Source organism: Anas platyrhynchos, chromosome 3 (genome assembly GCF_047663525.1).
Source record: "Anas platyrhynchos isolate ZD024472 breed Pekin duck chromosome 3, IASCAAS_PekinDuck_T2T, whole genome shotgun sequence".
Lineage (NCBI taxonomy): Eukaryota > Metazoa > Chordata > Aves > Anseriformes > Anatidae > Anas > Anas platyrhynchos.
In genome coordinates, this window is record NC_092589.1 from 22,054,628 (window position 1) to 22,079,204 (window position 24,577).

The following is a 24,577-nucleotide window of genomic DNA, read 5'->3' on the forward strand; positions in this document are numbered from 1 at the left end:
CACATTGCTGCCACCAAGATCTGGATTACGTGGTCAAATCATATGGAACTGTCCCTCCAGACCTTGTGTAAATGCCCTGCTCCATTTAGGATCTCTAGCCTCATTCCTGCAGGGGGTAGGTCACTATGCCTTTTCTTCACCTACCTGGGATCGCTTCACTGGTAAAATCTAACAGTATCGGTTCCTTGAGGTTTACAGCATTTACACAGATGTAACACTCTCCTCTGTCAGAAGGAATGAAAAAGTATCCCAGCTCCCAGGAAACAGCTCTAACTGTTGTGTATGGGCCATTGGACAAAACAGAGAAACCATCCTGGACACAGCAGCCATCTCTCTCCATGCCCACAGCCTGGTGGCCTGCCTTAAGCCTGAGGCTGCGGAGGCGCGCAATGGGATCACAAGTAGATCACAGAAGAAATCAACTGTGGACACTGTTTTATGTCCATCTGTTGAGATGTGAAGGGCGTGCTTTGAGATGGATAGCTCCCAAGAGACTGATTCTAAACCTCAAGTAGAGTTAAGCAGAAGATAACTAGTAAGCTGTTCAGATCTGTCAAAACAAAGAAATTTTTGTGTGGAAGATGATCAGGATTTCCCAGGAATACCACTTTGGATTAAAGCAGGTAATTCCACTGACCTCCCCCGTTCATGTAACTGAAGTATCTTAGTAGAATCTAGCATAATTTTCTATGAGATTATTGACATATATGCAAAATTCCCTGCTGATGATTAATTTAATCTCAGGTTACCATTTATCATTCCAGATTAATATTAAAACAAAACAACCAAAGAATCCTAGACATTTTTATGTTCCAAGAAAATAAAAAAAGGGTTCAAGATTGTTGGACTACTCATCCCGAGTATGCAAAAACTTACTACTGCAGATAGTATTTGGTGCTTTACTAATTCCAACGAAACTATGAGGAAAATCCTATCCCATAATGAGTGTTGGCAGTACTGCATCCTGAAATTGTAAACTCCTGAGGCATAAACCTGTCTATAAAACTTTTGGACATCTAAGGTGCTATAAAAATAATAATGCATTCAGCTTTATGCAATTTTCAGCTAAAAATCAGTCAATCCCTCTTCTTTGCCCTCCCTCCTCCACACAGCTACTACAAAAATTTTGTTCTCTTAGGGTAATATATATACATTTAATGCAAAATTTCAACAGGAACCATTTTTATGGTCTCCTAATAAACCCTTGAAAACAGGGATTTATAATGGAAACAGTGACGGACCCTTAACTACAGTGTATGCAACTATAATAAAAAGAATTAATGTAGTCAATTTGTACTACTGTTCTCCGAACAAAAAAAAACCCTATTTCAACTGCAATCCTTTCAACAGCTGATTGGCAAGCCTGTCCATTTCTAGTCTGCAGTGTTGTCAGTTGTCTTCAACATGATAATGAGCCTGTCACCATATTCAAATAGCCCTGTGACAGCATGTTTTGTGAGCATGACGTCCACTGCAAAGGGTCTGTCAAAAAGCACCTTTCAGAAAATGAAAAGAGAATGCTTTTCTGATGATAAATCTAATTTCTTCATAGCTAAAAGAGTGAGATTTTTCATCTGATTTTGTCAGTGTTGTGTTGCATTTGTGTCTTCACATAATCCTGGGTTCTGATGCATAAAATTTTAAAGTTATCTGTAAAGACAAAGTGAGAAATAATAATCTTTTCTGAGTTCACTGGAGGCTTTGCATAAAACTGCAGTACTGCTGGTTTTCCATTAAATTAAAACTGGAGGGGGGAGGGAATGGCATGGGAGGTTAGCTTGTTACTAGAAGCAAATAAGGCTCACAGTAAAGATCTCAAAGTCTACACACTTCATTCATTAGGGTCTTCACTCTTTTCCAAACAGCCTATTAAAAAATCTCCCTTGCTCTGTGTGGTCCTAGTTAAGTCTGACCAGGTTGCATGAAATTCTCTGGCTTTCAGAACATGGGGGCAGAACATACATGTGTGCAGAGCTCTCAAGTATTGTTATGATTCGTGACTGCTATGCAGACTGTAGCGCTATATATTCCACCTTCAGCTGCCACCAGTGTCAGCTTTGGAAATTTTCACCGAGTTTTCTCTGAGACTCAGTCTACTTCGCTACATAAGACTTCCAGGACTACATATCCTCAGTGTAAGAAGGTAATGGCAACAAACACATAAAAAGGAAGACAAAGTACTTCAGTAAAATAGATTTCTTTGCATTCGTACAAGCTCCTTCAATTAATATATACAGGAAATATACAGGTGCATTAAAACTTTATTTTTCCTGCTGACAAAAGCTGACCTTAATTTGACTTCACCTTTTAGATTTATTTTTTTATAAGTAACTTGAGGAATCCATGTTTAAGGGAAAGTGTTATAAAGAGAAATATAAAAATCAAAACCAACACACAATAAAGCTTTCTCTCTCACTCTCATTGGGTGAGAAAGGGGCGGCAATGGCTGGACTTTGAAGTCTGGGGCTGAATGACACATGAACCTTGGAGAAGTTCCACTTCTGGAAGTCCCATTAACACCATGCCATTTTATTAAGCAACTCTTGTTCACTTCATCTTAGGTTGACTATTATAAAAAGAGGATACTACTGCCTATATTACGGTAGAGCCCTAAAACTTAAAATAACTATTCCCCCCCCCCCCCCAAAAAAAATAAAAATGTTTATAAGTTCCTGAAGCATTTGCTACAGAACAAACATGTTGTATAAGCTTAATATTTTTCAAAGTCAGTAAACAAGTTCCCTAAAAATCTGTAAAACCCAGTGAACCTGTACTGTTCAGGTACCAGAGATATAGATTTCCCCTGCTATCTAGTAACTACTATTCAAACTGAACACTATGTTTACTATTAGTATTACCTAATGTTTTTCAGGAAAGTGAGAATATGAGGTTGATGGTCATGAAGGCAAAAGAAGGGCTGTACCTGCAAGAATCTGATGGGATTTGTTCAAGGTTAAGGACAGACATACTACAGGTATGCAAGTGTGACTTACCTTCAGCACCTTCAATGTTTGCCTTTGAGAGGACCTGGACTGCTTTTGTCTTATAACCTCCATTTTTTCCTTCCGTTTACACATATGAACAAATATAATAGCCATATTTATTCTACCTATAATTCATGATTAAAATTATGTGTGAGTCAGGAACTTGATTAACTCAGGTCTAACAAGCTGAAACAAGAAAATTTTACTGAGTCAATTTTTGGTTGTTGTTAGTAAGACATTTTACATAGAGAAGCTGTATTTTAAATCTAGGTTATACAACATGGTATTCCACACTTGATAACATAATCTAATATACCTGTATCTAAATAAACCACAAAGGTAAGATTTTTAAACATTTACTTGAAGGCAACTAATTATTATGCAGCTTTAGACAGCACAAATGGACAATCAACATTAAACATGACTGATTTTTAAATTCTTCATTGCTCAGCTGGAGGGAAGTATTACAAGGCCAAAAAACAGAGCTGTGGACAGCTGGCTTTGTGCACTACCGGTTCTCTGCCTCAATTTTCAACCCATTCATTTCCTTGGGAAAAAAAAAAAAAAAAAAAGAACAGAGGGAAAAAAAAAGGAAAAAAAAATCTAAACTGGGCCACACAAACATACAAAGCAAGCCTGGGTCTCTAGGACTTTCATTGTCTCAGGGCGTCGTCACCACCCTGAACCCTCATTAAAGCTGAAGAGATGCTGGAACGGCATTAAAATGAATGCAAACCATTTGCCGCAATCTTCTGCTCACACCATCTCCAAATGAAGGCAGGCATTGCATAATCCAGGCAGCTAGAGCTCCTGACAGGTGGATGATTTATGCTCATAGTCGGAAGAATCGGAGAGCCTGCAGAGGACACAGCATGAGCAAGGTGGTGGCGAGACAGATGCTCTCAGTGGGCTTGCAGAGGCTGGCAGGCTCCAGCTAGCTCAGGTGCAACCTGAACACTTTAGTACTGAACTCATATTGCCTAGATTCCAGCACAGCAAGATACCATTTACAATATTATGTACAGTAGATATACTATCAAACCTATCTGTGTGCTATATATTTTTCTGTGTATACACGCACACACTATACATGTGTATATATACGTTTTCCTATTTGCAGTTCAACTTATTGTGTTTATGCTCGCTTTGCACGTGCATATTCTCCACTGAAAAAGGAAAGGGCAGATTAGGACAAATTCTGCATTGTTACTGCTACGCAGCGTAAGTGAAACCACCAGAGTTGAACAGATGTAAGTGGGGGAAGAATTTGGCTCTAGCTTTTAGAGAAGAGAGATGGATGTGGGATAATGAAAATCCTCAGTGTTATAAGAGTGTTTGAAAGCTAGGACAGAAAATGACCAGAGGAAAGATGAAAACACCTACAGGTCATCCAAATGCACTGGAATATTCTAGTCACTTATGTTGAGTGTCTGCAAATAGAGGAAATGTCACAATTTCATTGTCCTGCAGTAAACACACAATATTAGCAAAATACCATTAAAATGACACTTGTGTCATCTACATTTTAAATTTACTTTTGAAGTGGAATGGCTTCTGCTTTGATATTTAGGTATGTCTAAAAATCCCATCCTAAATTGAAATTTTATTCCCAATCACATAATTCACCTTCCTGTTCAAAAGGGAAGTATGCATAATAGGTGTGGGGATTTGAACTTTCACTCCTGTTCTGTAAGAGACCAAACTCTTAAAAAAATACATCAAAACCACACACACTAAAAAAACATTATACCTGTTCATATCACACAAACAGGTAGAAGCAGACTTACTCCTCTAATAGAAAGGTAAGCAAGGATTAAATTATCCTAACTTGAGCATATCAGCAAAATAAAACACTTTCTCTGCCTGATATCCTGTTCTGCTACATTTTCCAATCTAACCTGTTACTTAACAGAGTCTGTCGTTTTCCGGGGCAACCAAAGAGTTAAAGCATTCAAATATGCACACTGCAGGTTATCTGGGTTGAATCTGGGACTTTGCTGACTCTCAACTCCTTTCCACTTTAACAGATGGGGTCAAAGGTGGAACTGCAGATGAGAATTAAAGACACATACATCCCTTTAATCAGATAACACATTCAAAGACTTGCAAATTCCCAAGAAGCCACTTTACAGGCACGTGTCATGGGCCAGTCCATCAAGGGGGAGGGAACTGTGGAGAGGAGTTGAAATAAGAGGACTTATTTCAGCTAACCAGCATTAAAAAGGCAGGAAATTAGAGAAAACAAATGGGAACAAAATAGGATGGATTGCTAGCATTCAGAATGCCTTCTGATTGCACAAATCTCCCTAGAGAGAAACTCCAACATTTGAAGCCTTCACACTCTGCATCCAAATGCTTTTTCTAACTTCATTAAGCAGCCATGTTTAAGAATACTTCATAACAAGTATTTTAATTAGAGATGAGCTGAAGTATCTTGCCAGCGTGGATATCTTCAGCAATACCAAGATGCCCAGGAGGAAATACAGTCATTCAGCCTGGCTAGTACTCACAAAACAGTGCAGGTCGGGAACAAGAACCTCAAGAAATTAATGATTCTCTCTCCCACCTGGCCAGAAAAAGATTGCCTAGAGGATATGTGCTTGCAGCGACTACTTTCTCATCAGCATTCGTCTGATACAATTGTGGTATGAAGAAGAAAAAGAATAGAAAATCATGAAAATGAGAGAAGATAAAAAGGGAAGAAAGAGGAATCTCAAGTCATAGCTAGTCTGTGGATTTGTTCTCTGATTACTGGATTCCTTTGCACCCTGCACATCACCAAGCAATGGGGCATGTAGCATGCTCTGTCAGACAGAAAGCATCGGCAAAGAGTACACCTGTACACATAAGGCTCAAAGGTGTTCCACCTTTTTATTTTTTTTTTTGTCTGAAAGCCAGCCAGAGATTTGTATTTTGGGGTGATGCTCTTAAGAACTGTTGAAAAGAAGGAGCCTTTTCAGTCCTTCATCATAAGTTCATCACACATACAGCTTCCACTCTCGGCCTGAGCACCTGAGGTATAAATTAGAGAGTACATATATGATTTCAGATTTTTTTTTGTTGCATCTTTGAGCAAGAATTCCCTAAAGAAATGCATTTAAACTGGTGCTTTAAAATAGTTTTCTACTTTTTAAGGTAAACATTGATTCTCCTATTTCAATATTTAGCAATCTCATTTGTCTTGAAATTGGAAGCGTGTTTTCATTAAAAGTTTGAGAGGGAAACCAGCAAGCGACTTGTGAACCACAAAATCTACTTAGAGCAACACCTCTCCTAACATTTAATAATCCATGGGCAGGTACCTCATTCTGGATCCAAAGTCTACTCATGTCACCCCCTAAACCATCCTACCTTAACTGATTCCACACAGTACATCCAGAATTGCAGTAGTTCTGGTGACTACAAGTACCTTCCTTTTCTCACTTTTCAGTGGATAACACTTGGGATTGGTCACACAATGAAATGTAAAGCGCTATTTTCTTAAGCTATTGTTGAATTACAGAAAATATGAAAATGAGGTAGAGATCGGGAAACAGACACTTTGGACACCATTGTAAGCCCAAGCTAGTAGGCTGTCACTAAAAACACCCTGTGGATGCACAACTATTTAACAAATGATTTAAGACAGATCTGTTGATTGATTCAGACCAGGAAGAAAGGCACAGCCCATCTGGAAAGCCTTCTTTCAGTCATCCACTGTACTGAAAAGGAATATTAGAAAAAGACAAAGGGCAAAGATGATGTGATAAATAATTTTGATAGGGCTGACTGGAGATGCCAAGAACAGCACTGCTGTGTGGACTACCTACCTCTTGGCTAGAAAAAAGAAAGACAGAAAAGTTAAGCTCATAAGTCTTCTATTATTTGCTGATTTCCAGGATCTGCATGTGTACAGCATGCTCAAAGACAACATTTTTTTCTTGCTAGTCAAGTGATTTTGCTGGAAAACATTTCTAGCAAACCAACAAATCTGCCTCAGAGGGCACAGACAGGAGGCTAAGCTGATTACAGAACTGTATCATGGACTTCCTTTTGGAAAGTATTCTATTTTTTCTAAATTAACTATTTTAAAAATTAACTGTTTTAACATGGACTGCAATAGGATCCTACAGCAGCAAGTTGTTCAAATTTTGTTGTTTGAAACTGCTGCACTACAACTGTATATCAAATTGGCATCTAGAATCATTGATCTAATAAAGGACTGTTGCAGGTTAAAATAAAACTACGTTTTTCATTTATTAAAGATTAATACCTATATTAAGTCACTATTATGTGAGTGAAACAGAGTCCTCACATAGTTTCACTTTTCTGTGAACTACCCAAAGAAAAAAAGAAAAAAGGCTGGTTAGATGAGATCTATTACTAGAATAACTAGTAAGCATGGCAAAATTTGACATGACAATTCACTGCTGAAGATGACATTTATTTCAGATTTCAGACTGCTGACTTTCAAGCACAAAAGCCATATTACAGACTGTAAACGAAATAATATTCCTGCCTCAAATTGTGACTTAGTGAGTTGAAGTGACAAAGACTTCAGCAGTCACTTCAACTTCAGCAAATACCTCTGGCTTGAAAAAGGACAATGATTGACCATATAGAAAATTGTGGCTTAGTTACATTAACATCCCAATAAACCAAGTTGATTGGAACATTTTTTGTAGGTCAGGAGAGATTAAGAAGTGTGAAATATTCGAGGGATAGCACCATGTGAGGTCAGAGGTAACAATTGCAGATGGTAATTTTAGCACTTCTTCAACTCATTCATTGCTTTGGCTGAGTGAAGAGGCCAAGAGAGTTCCTGAACCTCCCAACCTTTTTGATGCCAATCCATCCCAAGCAGCCAAAGTCTGCCTGTACACCTGCCACGTGGGTTCCGTGTAGCAGCACCAATGTCATTTCAGCACTTCACCCCTAATAATCCCACCATACATCCTGAAGTTTCTACTAAGACTTTACACAGTGAAAAGTCTTACTGAGGAGATGTGAGTGCAAACAAAAATACAAAAAAAAAAAAAAAAAGGGGGGGTTGGCTCCAAAGCAGCATTTCAGAGCTACGCATTTGCATCGCTGCTGAATGTACCTTCTACATGGGATGCTTAGTCTATTCTCCTCAAAGAGAGGGGCAAGAATCTGCAGGACAAAAGAAAAAGAGAATAGTGAAGAATACAAATAATATTAATGACACACTTTACAAAATGACCCCTATTTAATACCGAGCAGGACCCCTATAGAAGAATTCAAGCACTCTGCAATAAATGGCAGTGCCATATTGATGTATGTGTTTATGGGTGGTGGAGACCAAGAATGAAAGGCAGCTATTTGTCTGGGAGCTCATGGGAAAAGATGCTGTATCATGCACAGTCCTACATCCTTCAGACTTGTCTCTACTTTCCCTTATCACTTATATTGCTGTCATTGTATTTTCAGTGCATAAGCAAATGTTCACATCCTTTTTTTTTTTCTTTTTTTTTTTTTTTAAATAAAAATGAATAATTTCTAGGAACTTAGAAAAATACAGCTTCCTTATTTTTGGTTCCAAAGAAGACATATGACAAATTAGGATGTCCAGTTAACAACCTCTGATTCCACTGATTATATTTTTTCATCCTAAAATTATTATTTTTAATGTTATTCCAATATAAGTAGACTTCTGAATCTACAGAACCTCCTCCTCCTAACTCTGAATAAGTAACAGGTATGATATGTGCACTAACAAAAACACCACAGACTTCAATCCCATTCTAAAACTTTTACGCTCCCTACCTTTAATAACAAAATAGTACCGTAACCATAGGCCAAATGCCTTCTTGGCCAACACGTACCTGACCCAAACAGCTACAGTCACTAGAACTCTCAGCAGTGATGGCTGTGGGAGCAGAATGAAGCCTAACATCTCATCCCAAGCAAGCTGCAGATAGCTGGGCCAGCAACAACTCTGATCTCAGACCTCCAGAAGCCAGCCTCAAAAATGTACCCACCTTCACACATCTACGGAATGCCGAGGAACGTGGACAGTTCTCAAACACAGACACGTAAACCCCCCTACTGTTATTATATATTCACTTATATTGTCTCTTCTATGGAAATGGAGTATTTGTTCAAAGGGACAACTGTAAACCGAAACTGTATTCAGTAAGAGAGAAATTTGACTGTAAAGCCTGTGTCCGGTGAACTGCTGGGATTCCTCTGTTTCATTCTGGAGAAATTAGGGGGGACCAAAAATGCTCAGAGTCAGACCACAAGGCAGACTGGCACAACACTGCAACACAAGCGCTGTGAGAAGTTCTCAGGGGGCTGACAGCTGCTCCTACCTGTAGGTACTTCGGCGTGATTTCTACCCCCAGAAAGAACATCCCCACCTCCAATATTTGCTTTGCCTTGAGTAATTTTTTCATGGATGAATAGAAATGCTAGTTGCTTGAGCTCACGATAAACACTAACCTGCAGTTGAATCGTTTGTCCGTCCTCATCAGTTACAGAGAGTGGCTAGTCATGAGCCATGTTTTAGGGCAGACAAATTGGGTTGTCAGTTCTAATGTCTGAGCTGGGCTATCAGGCCACATTTTGGTTAGGGGGAAAGAGGCCTACTTATGAACACCAACAACACTTAGAGATTAGTTTCTATTGTTTCCAAGGAGATTTAACAGGTCCTAGTATATATTAAACCAAGCACAGGTTGCATGAAAGCAAAAAAAGGAAAGAAAGGGGGAAGAGGCAAAGGAAAGAGGGAGTAAAAAAAGGGGAAAAGTGGGGAAGTAAGAAAAAGAGGGGTAGAGGGGAATGGAAAGGGGAAGAAAGAGCAAAAGGAGGGGGGAAAAGAAGTAAAAGAAGAGTAAAAAAACACTTCCAAAAATACCTGTAGTAGAAACCAAACTCCCTCGTAGCACACTGAAACACAGAAAAGCCTTGATACTCAAAAGAGACTTTAACAGAAGGCACATTCTGTTATCTCTTGATGTGATAACACGGGAGCTTTGTTTAATATCCTGCATTAATGAAGGAGCTCCTTAAGTGTAATATTACAATAGAGAGCATAAGAAATATCACTGAGGTCAATGCAGTTCTATTAACTGTCATCCTGTACAGAAATATTTTCTTTGAATACCATTAATGCTTTCTCCTTCCCTTTGTTCTAATTTCTGAAGGCAGCAGAAACTTAAACTTCCTCCACAATAATTTTTGCTTTCTTCTTTGCAGACTAATGGTATTAGACTTTGAGAGAAATATACCTTGGCAATGTCTTATGTACAGGTCTTTTCAAAAGAGACGTTGTTAGCAGGAATCCTATTAAGCAGGCTTTTTTTTGCTAGCCTCAAAACATGGGTCATAACACATTTCTAGTTATAAAGAGGATTGCTTAGTTTTATTTATTATTTTCAGAGAGAATCCATTAATCTGTTCCTCTGCATATCATGCATCTCTTCACATAAGGGTAAACTCAAACTGTCTATTCTGCCTGCTGTATCAGATTCATTTTCATAGATTGTCAAAACCAGAAAAGATCAATATGATAATTTAATCTGATCTGCTGCCTAACACAAGCAAAAGACATTCACACAGCAATCTTTGCATAATAATAATTTACGCTTGAAAATACATATGCCTCTCTAAAAATATATTCTTGTACTTGAATTAATGAAACCTCTTAAAGTTCAAAGCAAAAATACTTTATAGAGCACCCCTATTTTACTAGCTGCAAAAGTTAACACATACTAAAAAAAATTTTAATACATAATATTCTTCTGGTTCATTACAGTACCGTGTCCATCTAAAAGGCTCAAGCATTTTAAAAACTGTCAGTAATTGCTTTTTTTTCAGGTCAATGCTGAAGTGAAAACTCAAAATACAGAATTTCTTTACAGAAAAGGCAGATTCTGACTATTGCCTTAACATTACCCTAGGGATGCTGAAGTGTACTTTGAAAGACTGTATAAAACCGTTCAAAAAAACTCAAGCAAACTACTGTATGAGAAACATTGAAGAAATGTGAGTATAATATCCAAACTGTACTACAATGTTGGAAAAGAGGATTCTTCTGGGAAGGGCTACATGAAGTCACCATTGCCAGATGACAAGCTTAGAGATTTTCTATTTGTTTTTGGAGGCTGCCTGACTGCTAACATACTACCAACAGCAAAGATGCATCAACAAGAAAAGGTATAATGCCGATTTCCCCACAACACAGATTGCTAAACCTGTGATATGAGCAGCCATCTAATGTAGCTCCACCAGCTTCCATTTATACTAAGTGAGGATGTGGCCTCCCATTTTTAATAGCTGGACTAGTTAAGCTTGAATTCTGTCACCATGGTTATTCTAACTGGGTGCTGATGGCAATTTCTAAAGGCCATCTCTTCTTAAAGAAAAATAGGAATGTATTTTCATGAAGAAAAACAAATTTTCTGCCACTTCTCAATGGTTTGATATATTTTTCAAATAAACTTAAAATTGCTTCCTTATGTATCAGCTACTTACAAACCACACTTTCTGCAGTAACAAGCAGTACAGATCAACCACTGCAAAAAAATCTTAAAAAATTCTGAAAACACCCAGGTATTGGAGATATAGTAGGTGTTTTGGTGTCAACAGTTGTCTAAGAAGTATGAACTAGCACTGTCTAGTAAGGGCTAAGACAGGACACAATTTTTCAGGTAATCTAAAAAAATGTTACTGCTACTCAATACCTCTCTTAACTGTAATTCTGAACCTTTCTATGGCATAGTGATGGATAAAACTGAGGCTGTGGCTTTGCCTTCATGGAGAAAACTAAAACATAAGGAATAATCTCTTGAGAAAACAGTTGTATGAACACTGTATCTGAAACAAAGAGTAATTTTATTTTGGAATAATTACTCCAGTGGAGTTATTTTGTATGGATTGTTATTCTAAGTTCCATGATAAATTTGTAATAGCATCTTCCATCACAGGTACTTAATAGTAAGCCAGTCCCATATTAAAAGGCATAAAGAACTAATGGGTGACTGAAAGTAGAATTCAACCAGACCTACTAGCAAAAAAAAAAAAAAAAAAAAAAAAAAGGTCAGACATCTACCCATGATTTCCCACATGAACTTGCACAGTTTTACATCCAATTTTGTGTCTTAGAAAGGAAAACAAAATCACAACCCCGCTTTCTGAATCCAACTAGCTCTATAAAAAGGTAAAATTGCTATAACACCCAACCCTGCACATGAACTTAGATTTAATTCTACCACCTGAACCAAAGTAATCACTGGCTTCTGAAGTGTTTGAAAGGCCAAACTTAAAAGACTGATTATAAAACAGCAGAAATGAAAACCAGAGAATGTTTTAAAGCACTCATTAAAAAAAATGTAAATTGTGGGTTTTTCACCTTATAGCAATTACTATATTATTTAGAGAATCCACGAATCCACTAGGGATACATTTCAAGTGTTCTTCCCTCGACTACACAAGAACCTTTATGTTGTTTCATCTGTTCTTGTGAATCTGAGACACTCCATCAAAACATAAGCAGTCAAAGAAACGATTATTTCCGAAGCACCAACTGTGATCCTTGAAAATCTGATTTTTCATAATACTGGAATAAAATTAAAAATAGAAAAGTGCAATATATTCTAGTTGAGTAAAGTGTACTCCACTGTACATTAATATAACAATAACCATTACCTAGGAATGTAAATGAAACCATGACACACTTATATTTGTCATGCTTAAAAACTCATTATCATCTACTGAATGCTTCAGTATGAAGCATAACACGTACTCAAAAACCTCCATCCACTTAGACTTATGTTTTCAAGTAACAGCCCGTGGGCCATAACAAAATGAAATGTTCCTCTGAATCAGCCTGTAGAAATGTTCTTGTACCACTCCACGGGAGATGCAGACAGAAACCATCGCTTCAATGCCACCCCAGTTACTACATTGCTTTACCCCTCCTTCTCTAGCTTCTGGCCTCAATTGTTAAGACTTGTTGATGCTTCTAAATTATTAAGAACCTAAATAATTAAGAACCTCGATCTACATGTTATTGGCTATGACCCATCAACATCCTTGACAATAAAAGCAGAAATTCCCTGCTCCACCCTGTATCATACATGAAGGAAAATCAAGTTCCCTCCCAACATGTGACCCTCAAGACATAGCCTCAAAATTCTGACGCTAGGTCTCTCACAGAAAGACTGGATGCTGGATGAAAACTGCTAATATCTTCCCACAGTAAATGATTTAACATGCAAGTGCCATAAGATAAAGCAACTATGGGTATATTTGTTTTAAGTCTGGTCTTTAGACCAGTCACCCTTCAGACCTTACCCTAAAAATTAAAATAAAACTTAGGATCTTTTTCCAGGTACTGAAATGAATTTCATATAACAATTCACAAAATGGCAATGTAATAAAGTCTTTCCAAACATGAAGGGAGGGAGGCAAAATGTCTGCTATTTGTTTCACTTACGACTATATTAAAAGATGTTTGTTAAGGAAAATTTCTAGAAGAAAACTCCCCACCAACAGGATAACAACAGATTTCTGGAGAAGACGCACATTGGCAGATGTGCAGAAGTTCTTGTAAGGAATATGATGTTCTTCTCAAAGATGCTTAAACTTGATTTTATTTCAGGTCTGCAACTAAATTTTTTTTTAAATAGATTTAGGCTGTCAATTTCCAGGCATGCTGTGCCATCAGCATGTAGAGACTGCTGTGACAAACGTGGAGGCTGTAGCAGCAAATTTTATTATAAACTGGTAATTGAATTGAACAGGTTTACATTTGAATAGATTTACTGCCGCATGATCTCTGACATGCTGCATGGGACTGAAACCCTTGTCTATACATAAAGAAACATTTAAGATGCTCTGAGCTGAGATAATGCCTACTGAAAGTCCATGCTAATCAATAAATTTACACCACTTTACACATGGAAAGAAAGAAGTATATTATCTTTCTTTACATTCTGCACATAAAGGATGCTGTCAAAGTCAAAGCCAAAAACTCATCTCCAGTCATTCCCATACATTAAACAACAATAACAAACAACTGTCTCCACAAATACCTAAAGCAAATGAAGAAACCTCTATTCCAAACACAGCTATAAATTGTAGTATGAATCAGCATTGTTTCAGAAGTAAAAGTAGCCACTAAAATGGACTGGAAAACAAATCGCCCTTACAGGCTCTTTCAAGTTGTCCTGTTAGGTTGCAGGTAAGCATTATATGAAAGAATGACAAGCTAGCTCTCTTCTAAATAAACAGACTCAGTGATTAAAAGTAAGTAGAAATTGCAGTGTGTTTTGACAGAAAGACTCACACAGTAAGAGTGGAAGAACTACAATCTGCTAAGGAGGTGGGATAACAAAGGAATCTTCCCTTCAAAGGAATTATTTTGTCATTGCAGAACTTTCAAATAAAGGGATGTACTGTTAGGGTACACAATTTATGTAGTTCTGACAAAGTAAACTACTGAGGCTGAGTTGCATCCACAGACAATGATCATTTGTGCAAAAAATCTGACTCATATGATTCTGAATTGTCTAAATTACTTCAGTTACCAAAATTATGTGCAGAAATGTAGTAATTCTGTGCACAACTTTGATAACTGAGATAATTACTCATTTGTAGAAGAGCCACTTAATTTCCTCACGCAGTCCCAGAAGCTGCACACAAACTAGGTTTGCAAATACATGTGTTAAGGGACATGCAACTCTGTCTCCAAAATTTAAAAGTGGTCTAAACTAATTCACCCGAATGGACTCTTGGTAGCACTGTTCCATCTCCAAACAGATTGTTCAACATATCTGTATGATAGGTTACTATTGATATGGGATACTTAACTTATCAGAAAGGATGTTAAGAAGCACAGTCCCTTTCAAAGATGCCATGCTCAGACATTCCTTTCATTCTACAGTTTATCTAAGCATTACAGCTTTAAAGAACTGCTTCGAGTGGTCAGTGACATAAGGATTTTTGGCAATTAAGGAACCTGCCCACTACCACTGGAAGAGAGGGTCAAATCCTGCCGTTCTTTCTAAGTCAAAATCCCCACTGAATCTGACAGGAGTTTTGCTCAAGTAAGACTAAGGACAGCAGGATTTGGCTCACAGGATCATAGCGTCTGCCAAAGCAGTTGTACAGAACAAGGTTTATTCTTAGTAAGTATAATCCAATAAGAATATGTCTGTAGGTCCGTGATAGGCCTAATTTGCCCATCATCTCTCCACTGGTCTACGTTGTTCTTGGATTTTACTCTGATAGCTGTATACCTAAATCTGTTTTAAATTACCATCAAGCAATTTGCAAAAATTAGCCATTTATTAAAGCTGACTTTTTAAGTACCAACAAAACAAGATTGTATGGGACTATTTTAAAGTGGTTGCTTAACACAAAGTACTCTCCACTGGAGACAATATTTAGAAAGCATTACATTGATTTTATTTTAAAAGGTTATCTTGCTCAGAAGTCCATGGCATATTCTGTTATTCTTTCTTGGTGGTAACAGTGCACTACAATAATAACGTATGCAATACATGCACACAGAAGTGTATTTTTGCACATACTTTAGCAGCAATAGAAGTGCATGTCAGGCAACCAAGAAACAAGGAATTATGTCTTTTTCTAAGGCAGATGAATCACGTTCCAGGTGAGAAAGCACTGTTCCTTGGAAACATTTTCTTATGTTTATCTATTTTTCAGTAACTTCAAATTGTAACTGATGAATCAAAACACCCAACAAATACTTACAGTGAGAGGCAGAGGTTCTCACATGCTTAGAAATAAGAGGGGTAGATTCTCCCCTTCTGTATGCCAATATTTGCATAGTTAACAGCAACTTCAGTAGTCATACTGAAGATTTACGTTTAATTCAGAAGTAACCCTTTCGCCTGTCCTAATGGCATGGAGAATGAGCAAAAACAGGAAAAAGAGGGCACAATGTGCAGTTCTGGTAGAACTGGGAGAGACTAACAGTAGATAAAGAATGGAGGAAAGGAATTTTTGAAAATTCATGATGTAAAAGTGTGAAAGAAAACGACAGGAAGTTTTCTGATGATTATTCTATTAGTTGCCTACTGAAAGAGAGTGAATATGGGGGCACATTTTGCTGTACTCCAACTAAGACAAAACGTTCCAGAGAAGATGTTCTACACATAGATAAACCTTGATTCCTTAGTTGTCATTTGCGTCTGTCAGGAAGAGCAAGCATACATGAAAATTGCCTTTATAACAACTGATCAGAACACTCACCTATCTCTCTTCTTTCCTGATTGCCCTACAATTGTTGCATGCATTTGTAGAGTTACGTATTGACTTGATCAGTCTTACCTTCTTTCAGCATGCCAACTTTTAGACACTTCATGAAGCGGCAGGCTTGGCAGGACTTGCGTCTGCGCTTTGTGATTTCACATTCATTTGTTGCTGGGCAGCTGTATTCTATGTTACCTGTAATAGAAAGCACAGGAAAAAAGAGGTATTCAGAATCACTAAATAACCGATAAACTGGATATACAAGTACTCGTGCAATTACCGTTGTGCTTAATTTTGGAATATATAATTTATATAAATACATAATTTAGAGAATGAACAATTCTCTAAAAAGGAAGCACCTTTGAAGTAAAAATAAAAAGCCAAATTAAATGACAAGATTTTTGATATATGTATTTTTAATTTAGACAGCTATATGTAAAACAAACAACCCAACAACCAAAAATACCACCATAATTGATGAGAGTCTGCATCTGGGTCCATACATGAACACATGGTCTCAAGCAAAATCCTTCGCATTTGTTATTCCTGCTGGTAGGATGTGAAAAGCTGCACACACCTGGGCTACTAACCCAAGCACTCTGTTTCCTGTTGTTCACCACTTTCATTAGCCTTTCTTTGGACACAATAAGAGAAAGTGACTTTTGTGCTTTATTGCACAATCTGCAAGAAGAGGTTCTACAGAACTTCTCCCTTCAGAAGAGCAGGCACAGTGTATCAGACAGTGCTCAGCTACACTGATATCACTGCACCTAGCACATCCTACAACTGCTTGGTCAGACCTCGCTGCCAGGGCATCTCCCCTCTCACTGCTCTTCATACAGAGTTCTTGTACTGACAGGCATCAGAAACAGAATCATCCTTTGGAAGTTGTAAGAACAACAAAAACTGGGGGAGATGCTTGCCTCTGTCTCTTCCAACCCTCCTTAAGGCCTAGAACAAGCCAGATCCTTAAACCTGAGTCCTCTGTGGCAAAGCACTGTTTCAATTTTTTGTTACTGTTTCAAACATATTATTTATTCTCAAAAATAGAAGGAAAGCCTGAAAATTAATGCAAAAAACATGTATGAGTCATTTTCTTCACATTTTTTCAAAACACATCTTTGGGAATCCAAGTCCACATGAGAGAACGTTTGTTCTCTTTTGTCCTGGTACCACTGCACTTTTCACAGAAAGCTAGAAAGCTTAGCTCAGCTTATTCATCTGCCTAGCCATGCATCCTATTGCCCATGACTACATTCAGTATGACAGACTTTGCAGCAGTCAGAAGTTTTATCAGGAAACTGACTTTCAAATACAGTATCTTCCCCATCAGCCTGTCACATCTTGCTTTAAAGGTATTTCTTTACTTTCTAACCCTTTCCCCCTGTGATTAAGTGCATTAGTATCTTAATGAAAATGCATTCTGTTTATTGCCCTCTTGGGAAGCAGGAGGTCATCACACCAAATGCATAAATTGTCATCAGAGACAGTCCAAGCATAATTGCAATTTTGCTGCTCCATGTTTGCTGCACTCGGGGTCCGTCAAAGTCCCCTGAAACATGCGCAGGTTCTAATAATTAGCATAGAGCCTGCCTGGGACCACAGCATTGATGAAATATTTCAGAGTTAATCACACTTTGTAAACACTGATTTATATTGACTACCTTTCTCCAGACTGATGTCTCCTCATTAAATATCACATTAGTGGATTGCAGGATTGCACAAAGACTCAAATGCTCAGCAACTGCTAATTCAACAGGAAGTAATACTTAAACCACTTACATCTATTGAAAATGGGTTAAGTATTTATGATAAAGGACGTCTGCACAGTACAGTGTAAGATCTGCTAATAAAACCAACATACTTTGCACAATCGTTTCAGGCATTTGCAGGTATTATTCCTCCTAAACTCTGCTACAGTTTGAAGTAACAATGCTGGCAAATAAAATGGGTCTTGGCATGGCTAAATACAAACAGCTCTCACTGACAAAACTTAAACTTCAGTTTAGCCGCCTTCTCCTTCCTTAGCTCCTAAGAAGAAAGTCATTTAAGAAACTAAGGATATGCTGGGTAGGAAATCTGGCTGGACTTTTCTTGCAGACCTTCCTCCTGAAATGCATTAGCAAAGTTCAAACATAATACTTCTAGAAAGATGTGCAGGAAGGGATGTAAAGGGCAAGCTTAAAAAAATACATTATCTTCTCACACTCTAGTGAGGTATTTTCAGTAAAGCAGAACCACTATGCAGGGAGACCTTCAAAGGCTATCACAGATTTTGCCTAATTAACTTCATTGTGTTGTAGTAACGTATGTATTACCACCCTCAATTAAAAAAAAAAAAAAAAAAAGAAAAAAGAAACAGGAAATCTGAAGTGTTTTGCACTAGATCAAAGACGATCTTTGCACAGTCAAAAATTACGTTGATCATAACTAAGATTAAGATTATGACACAGCACATCAAGTAGCAAAGCTCTGTACTGAAGCAAGCAGAGCACTCGCACTATAGACAAAGCCTTTGTGCAAAGGCACAGATGACGAAGATACAGATGCCACCAAAAAGCAGTTTTGAAAACAAAAAAAAATAAAAATGAAAGCAGGGTTGCTTATTTCCCTAAGCAAACTCTTCCAATCCATATCCTGAAATTTCAGCTTTGTTCAAAACCCTGTGAACCATGGCAATGGTCTATAGTATGGTGCACATTATGGGCAGACAACATAATGGATTTTCTCCAAATGCCTGTCACCTAAGGAACTTTAAAATGAGCTATTATTCTCATCACTTCAATTCCAGAAACGTAGCTTAGACATCAAATCTTTTCTTATCAATTCAGGCTGCTTTACTTTAATGAATTATATTATACAGCAGATGTTAGGTCCTAATTTTTGATGCTAGAAAACAGCATTTTGGAAAAAAAACAACTTGGAAGAAGTTGGAAAGAGCTCCTCCAATGAATGCAGTGGAATTACAGTAACTGGATATTGCTTCAACGAAGATCCACATCTTATCAGTGGCCACACTTGATTCTCCTGAAGTGTTTCAGTATTTTAAAATATGGCTAGAGTGCAATAACAGTTCAAGGAAACAAAGTTTGTCATCGCTTCAGATATGAATGCCATATCTTATCAAATATTTGCATGGATAGACTTCTCCCTACTTTTAATCAGTAAACTTTCCCTTAAAAAAAAAAAAAAAAAAGAAAATTGTAATTGATAGGAACATGAGTATATGCGATACTAGAAATATGTTCTACCTAATGTTCTAAATATTATTTTGATTAAAAAAAATACTGTGTTGCAAGTCTTCAGAGCTCTCATAGTTTATTTACTTCCATATATCAAAAATAAACAAGTTAAGTGTTTAGTAATCTGTACTATCTCACAGTTACATTACCCACAGATAATAATTTCAGCTCTGCACTGTATTTCAATGAGAATGACTGAGAAGGAAGTTCTTCCATTTACTTGTTTTTGCATGGTGCTAGAGGCTGAAACTGAGCAGCTAGCAAGAATCTAACTTGAGTTTGCCCAGTCCTGTCAACAGCTGGAGAGGTAGCCGTATTATATGATGAACAGTATCAACATGGCAGCTCTGAATCTTTAAACTGGGCTGACAAGAGCAATAGAGCAATTTATAATATCTCCTGGCTGGTTTTCAGAAAGGACTGGGCGCTGATTACTTATTTCAGAGTCTTTTGTACAATTAGTTTGCAGGCAATATAATTTTCTCACTTACTCCTTAATAGAATCTTGCAGCTTGCTGGCTGATAGAATAACAGTGGATATGTAAAACTCCTGCCTGAAGTGCCAGAGGATAATTTGTATATTCCTTTCAGTAGCGTAATGGACTTCTACAGTTTGGCAGTTAAGGGGCTGAGTAATGTAAATTAGTATGACGTTTGAAAATAAAAATATATGTCAAATCTTCACTCCCCACACACATTGCACTTTGCTATAATAATACAATGGGATTTATGCCTGAGACCCTTTTCTCCCACTATGCCCTGAGAAATATTTATTTTAAAACATTTGTTTTATTCTCCGAATTTATTAAATGTTATTATCTCGGCCACAAGACGTGAAAATATTTCTAACACTTCAGGCCTATCAAATGGAACCAACTTACTAAAAATAATGCCATTTGATCTTAAAACAGCAAGTGAACTGCTAAAACTCACTGCATAACCTGTTCTCTGCTTTCAGATGCTTCAAACTGTAAGATCTTTACACACAGCTCAAGAACAAGTGGGCCAACATACCATTTTTTTCATCTCACAGATCATGTTCCAAAGTTACTTGAATGAGATGTGGTTTCACAGTAAAACTGTAATTATATAGGGTCATACTTAATGGTTTTACAAGCCAGGCAATTGACTGGACTCAGGTAAGATTCTCTGGACCAATTTGGCCACTGCTTGCACAAAAGTGACAATGACATAGGTCAAGTAGTTTTGGACCCTCGCAGTAACAGTGGTTCAACCACGATGAAGAGGGGGCCACTGAGAACAGTGCCTCCTGCCTTGGCATCTCATCTCAGACAAAGCTCTTGTCATCAACAGTTACAACTGCAGAGACTCACAGATACCTGAAGTGAGGAGCTGGCTGTAGATACTGGCTGCCATCTGTGGGACAGGCTGAAACAAGGGTCCCTTTTCCAGAAATATTGACAAGAATAGAAGCTGCAGACAGCAAATCTTAGTAGAAGCTTTATTTGCCTTTTCACACTGTGACATTTGACATGATAACACCAAAGATGCAAACGGATTGCTATGAGCTACTGGAATATGCCCAGGAAATCTCTGGAGAAGTGAAAGAGATGAGGAAGTCTGAGATGAAGGGTGAAAATGTGTTCAGAAGGAGTACCCAAGAGACCTCACAAGAGCAGAAGGAAGGGTGACAACATCAGTACTGAAATATTTATTGTGTGAGAATGCAGGTCCAAATGGAAAAAAAAAAAGGCAGGGGGGAGGGGGGGGGAGGCTGGCAATTAATTATTCCTTCAATGTGCTAATTTCTATGCTATAATCTGCTCATGGAATAGTATTTCAGTATTTATTTATTTAGATTCAATAGTGTCCCATTTACCTCCCAAACTGAGTCTCTGTAACCTAGTATCTCTTTAAAAAGTGTTGTATTTAAAAATCAAGTGTTAGCAGAAGTTCCTATATCACTGGATTCGAGTCTTTCTGCAGTGAAGTTCACCCTGGATACCACTGTCATGCTCTGTTTTCCTGGATCATGTAATCAAAGGAACATACTTTTTGTGAACTGGTATATATGCAAACTCTGGAAAATGAAAGGTAACCATGATTATGGCAGTACTCCTTCAGGGAATTAATAAAAGAGAGGTCTTAGTAAGAGAGTCAGGAGAATCCAGGCCAACACAGTGAGCAACACTGTGCTAGGTGATGCCATAAGAAGAAATCCAACCAGAACAGAAAAAGATCATGTCCAGAGAAACTGAGGAAGGGCAGATGCTGACAGAACTGAAGAGAAATAGCCTAACTTTGGAACTAAGAACAAAGTAAAAACAGGTGGACTTAAATATGTGTTTGATGTTTATAGGTCACAGCAAAGCTGAACTTAGGAAAGTAAATATATTTTCTCTCAGGTCAAAATTTTAGTTCTTCTAGACTGTGGTCCTTATTTTGTTGTCAAAACTCAACTGAATATAAGCGTAAGTAAGTATTTCCACAAGTAACAGTGTTCATATTGTTGAGGTCTCAGAAATGGGATCAGGCTGGAATGAGGTTGAATTTGAACCTAACCAAATTCAGTTTTATCTGACAAATCCTTAAATGGATTCACCTGATACTGTATACAGCTCTATGAATTATAGACCTACGAATTCTGCTACATGTCATCTGGAGCTGATTAACCCTGAAATTGACTGTATTCACAATTCTTCAGCCAGATGACTTCAGGAACAATATTGCACATGCAGTTACAGAACATTTAAAAATTTGATTCCCAAACGTCTTTCCATTCAAAAACTCGAAAAAAAGAGATAGGATCATATATGATGAATTATGCTTAAATTATGCTTATGTCTCTGATGCTTGTGTTTCCTTTTCTGGTATAATAAGAAACTCAGGAAAAGCAGCCACTTTTTAAATAGCTCTAAAGTACAAGATGGTGTTTGACAGAAGTATACAGCCAGCTTAGAAGTACTACATTTCAGATGAAATCACTACATTAAATTGTTTAAAACAAGCCACTGTGTTATGTTACTGAATTATAGTCTACTTAGAATTTCTAAAATGCATTTTTATTTCTTTTTCTTTCATTCCTAGAAAACAACATGAATGGAGATTTAAAACAGTAACGTAAAGGTGATGCCAGTTGGTCTGACTACGTGATAATTTTGTATCAGATGCTTATTTTAGATAGATAGGTTTCCAACATCATAAGAACACCATAATTTTCACTATGCAACTGATAGTGGTGGGTGTTGAATGCTATTTGTAAAGCTCCAAGTACCTTTGATCCCCACTGGAATCAACCACTATTTTCAACAGAAGTCAAGGGAATTTAGGTTCTCTTAAGAAGGAATCCACAGCCTGAACACCTGTCCACCCAACCTGCCTTTCTCCAGAACTGATTCCCTGCCACCTGGGAGCCACTGAAGAGTTGTCCAACTGAGAAAGACTGAACAGCCTGAATTTCGTCCCTGCTGATATTATACCTAGGCCAATTCTATATAACTTTCCAAGGTAACATGGAAAACTGCCATTGTTTGCCTATGAACAAAGAGAACATCTCAATCTCTAGTTTTTAAAAAGCACTTTCACAGCAGTTTGGGGAAAAAAAGCTATAGTAGTACTAAAATAAATTGCTTGCTAGCTGAGACCTCACATGCATTTAGTTTCAACCTAGACAGAGCCTCATAGTTTGGGCTGGAAGCTTTCAGAAGTTTGTTTGTAACAAATAGAGATTCATGGCAATGATACATAGCATCATACCCATTATTATTCATCAACCACATCTCTCTGAGGATTTCTGATGTATTTGAAATAGCCATGCACAGATCAGGATCCTCACTCTTATTCCCTAATAATCTAAATACAGCATATAACGCACCAGGCCATAAGGAAAGCAGAGACAGTAAAAAGGATAGGGCCATCTGTATACTTCTGTCTCTTCGGTTCTCAGGTTTCCGTGTGTTTATATTTTATTGTCTCATCTTGTTTGGCTGCCATAGTTACACAGTGGCATTATGATAGGATGAAAAGATGTGTTGGAAGTACTTGCTTGCTAGTTTGCTAGTCAAGTTTGCTCGTTTGCTAGTCAAGTTTGCTAGTTTGCTAGGCCCATATGCACAGAGAAATCAGAGGGAAAGGGAAGATCTATCACTGCTTGCTTAAAATATTCTTTGAAAGAAATGCTGATGCACAGACTTTTACTTATATAAGGAAGGCAAATGATTTAATCAGGTAATGATGGATTCAGGTGACATTTAGTGTTAGGTTCACTGGAGGGCTGCCATCTTTGCACCAGAGCCAAGGTCCACAGACTATTGCACTCAGATGCAAGCCTCCACCCTACCTTTCTATAAAAACTAACCTTAGCTACCAGTAAAGATGCTGAAAAGCCATAAAGTCTTGCTTAATTTGCTTTCATTTCCTCCACAAAAACGATGTGCAGAATTATTACAGGAGTCAGCTTTGAGAGATGTAAATTAACCTTCGGAAGCCACTTTGGTCATTTGCAACTTTGAATCAAACTTTATGCTGCTCATTTGAAATGTCAGTTTATCTGAATTTACATAGCTAGGTCTAACTTCCCTGATTAAAACTTCCTGATTAAAAAAAAAAAAACAACTAACATATTACTAGCATATTTACTGTAAAGTGTTTGCAGATTTACAGATAAACACAGGTAAACATTGTAAAGAGGGTTGAAAAACCTGAACACTAAAGAGATTAAAAGCAACTCAGATAATCAAAAAGGTGAACAAAGCACTCCTAGACAGGAACTGCTTTATCTAGCTCCTAGCATGGGCAGGCTTTGAAGACCACAGGAACTACCTTATGGCAGAACTGTAGAGCTGAAGACTTTTAGGTAATCAGCATAAAATGAAATGGCAGATTTGATCTAGTTCACATAATGGTGAGGTGACCAAAAGACAAGTATTTCCAGGATAGAACATGTCTTGTTAGTGTTAGGAGATACCAACAGGCACTGACTCTCGGGCATAAAGCTCTAAAATAAGACTGAGGGTACAACTGTAGTAGGGCTTCTTACCACCCGTGCTTTACCCACTCTGTGTATAAATGGAAGACTGCTGTCTCAATAATGTTCAACCAGTTTTCCCTGAAAAATAAACAAAAGAACCAAGGCCCTGGAAATACGAGGACTAGTGAAATATTTTA

At 37.7% G+C, this 24,577-nt stretch overlaps 1 protein-coding gene across 22 annotated transcripts in view; it reads right to left on the minus strand.

Annotated features, from left to right (window-relative positions):
- Positions 1-24,577, minus strand: part of ESRRG (estrogen related receptor gamma) — a 404,199-nt gene that overhangs the window by 98,419 nt on the left and 281,203 nt on the right. For all 22 annotated transcript variants that reach the window (XM_021269894.4, XM_072035520.1, XM_072035515.1 and 19 more), the window contains one exon: positions 16,287-16,403. In XM_021269894.4, the coding sequence (XP_021125569.1) occupies positions 16,287-16,403 (117 nt within the window). The remainder of the gene's footprint in view (positions 1-16,286; positions 16,404-24,577) is intronic.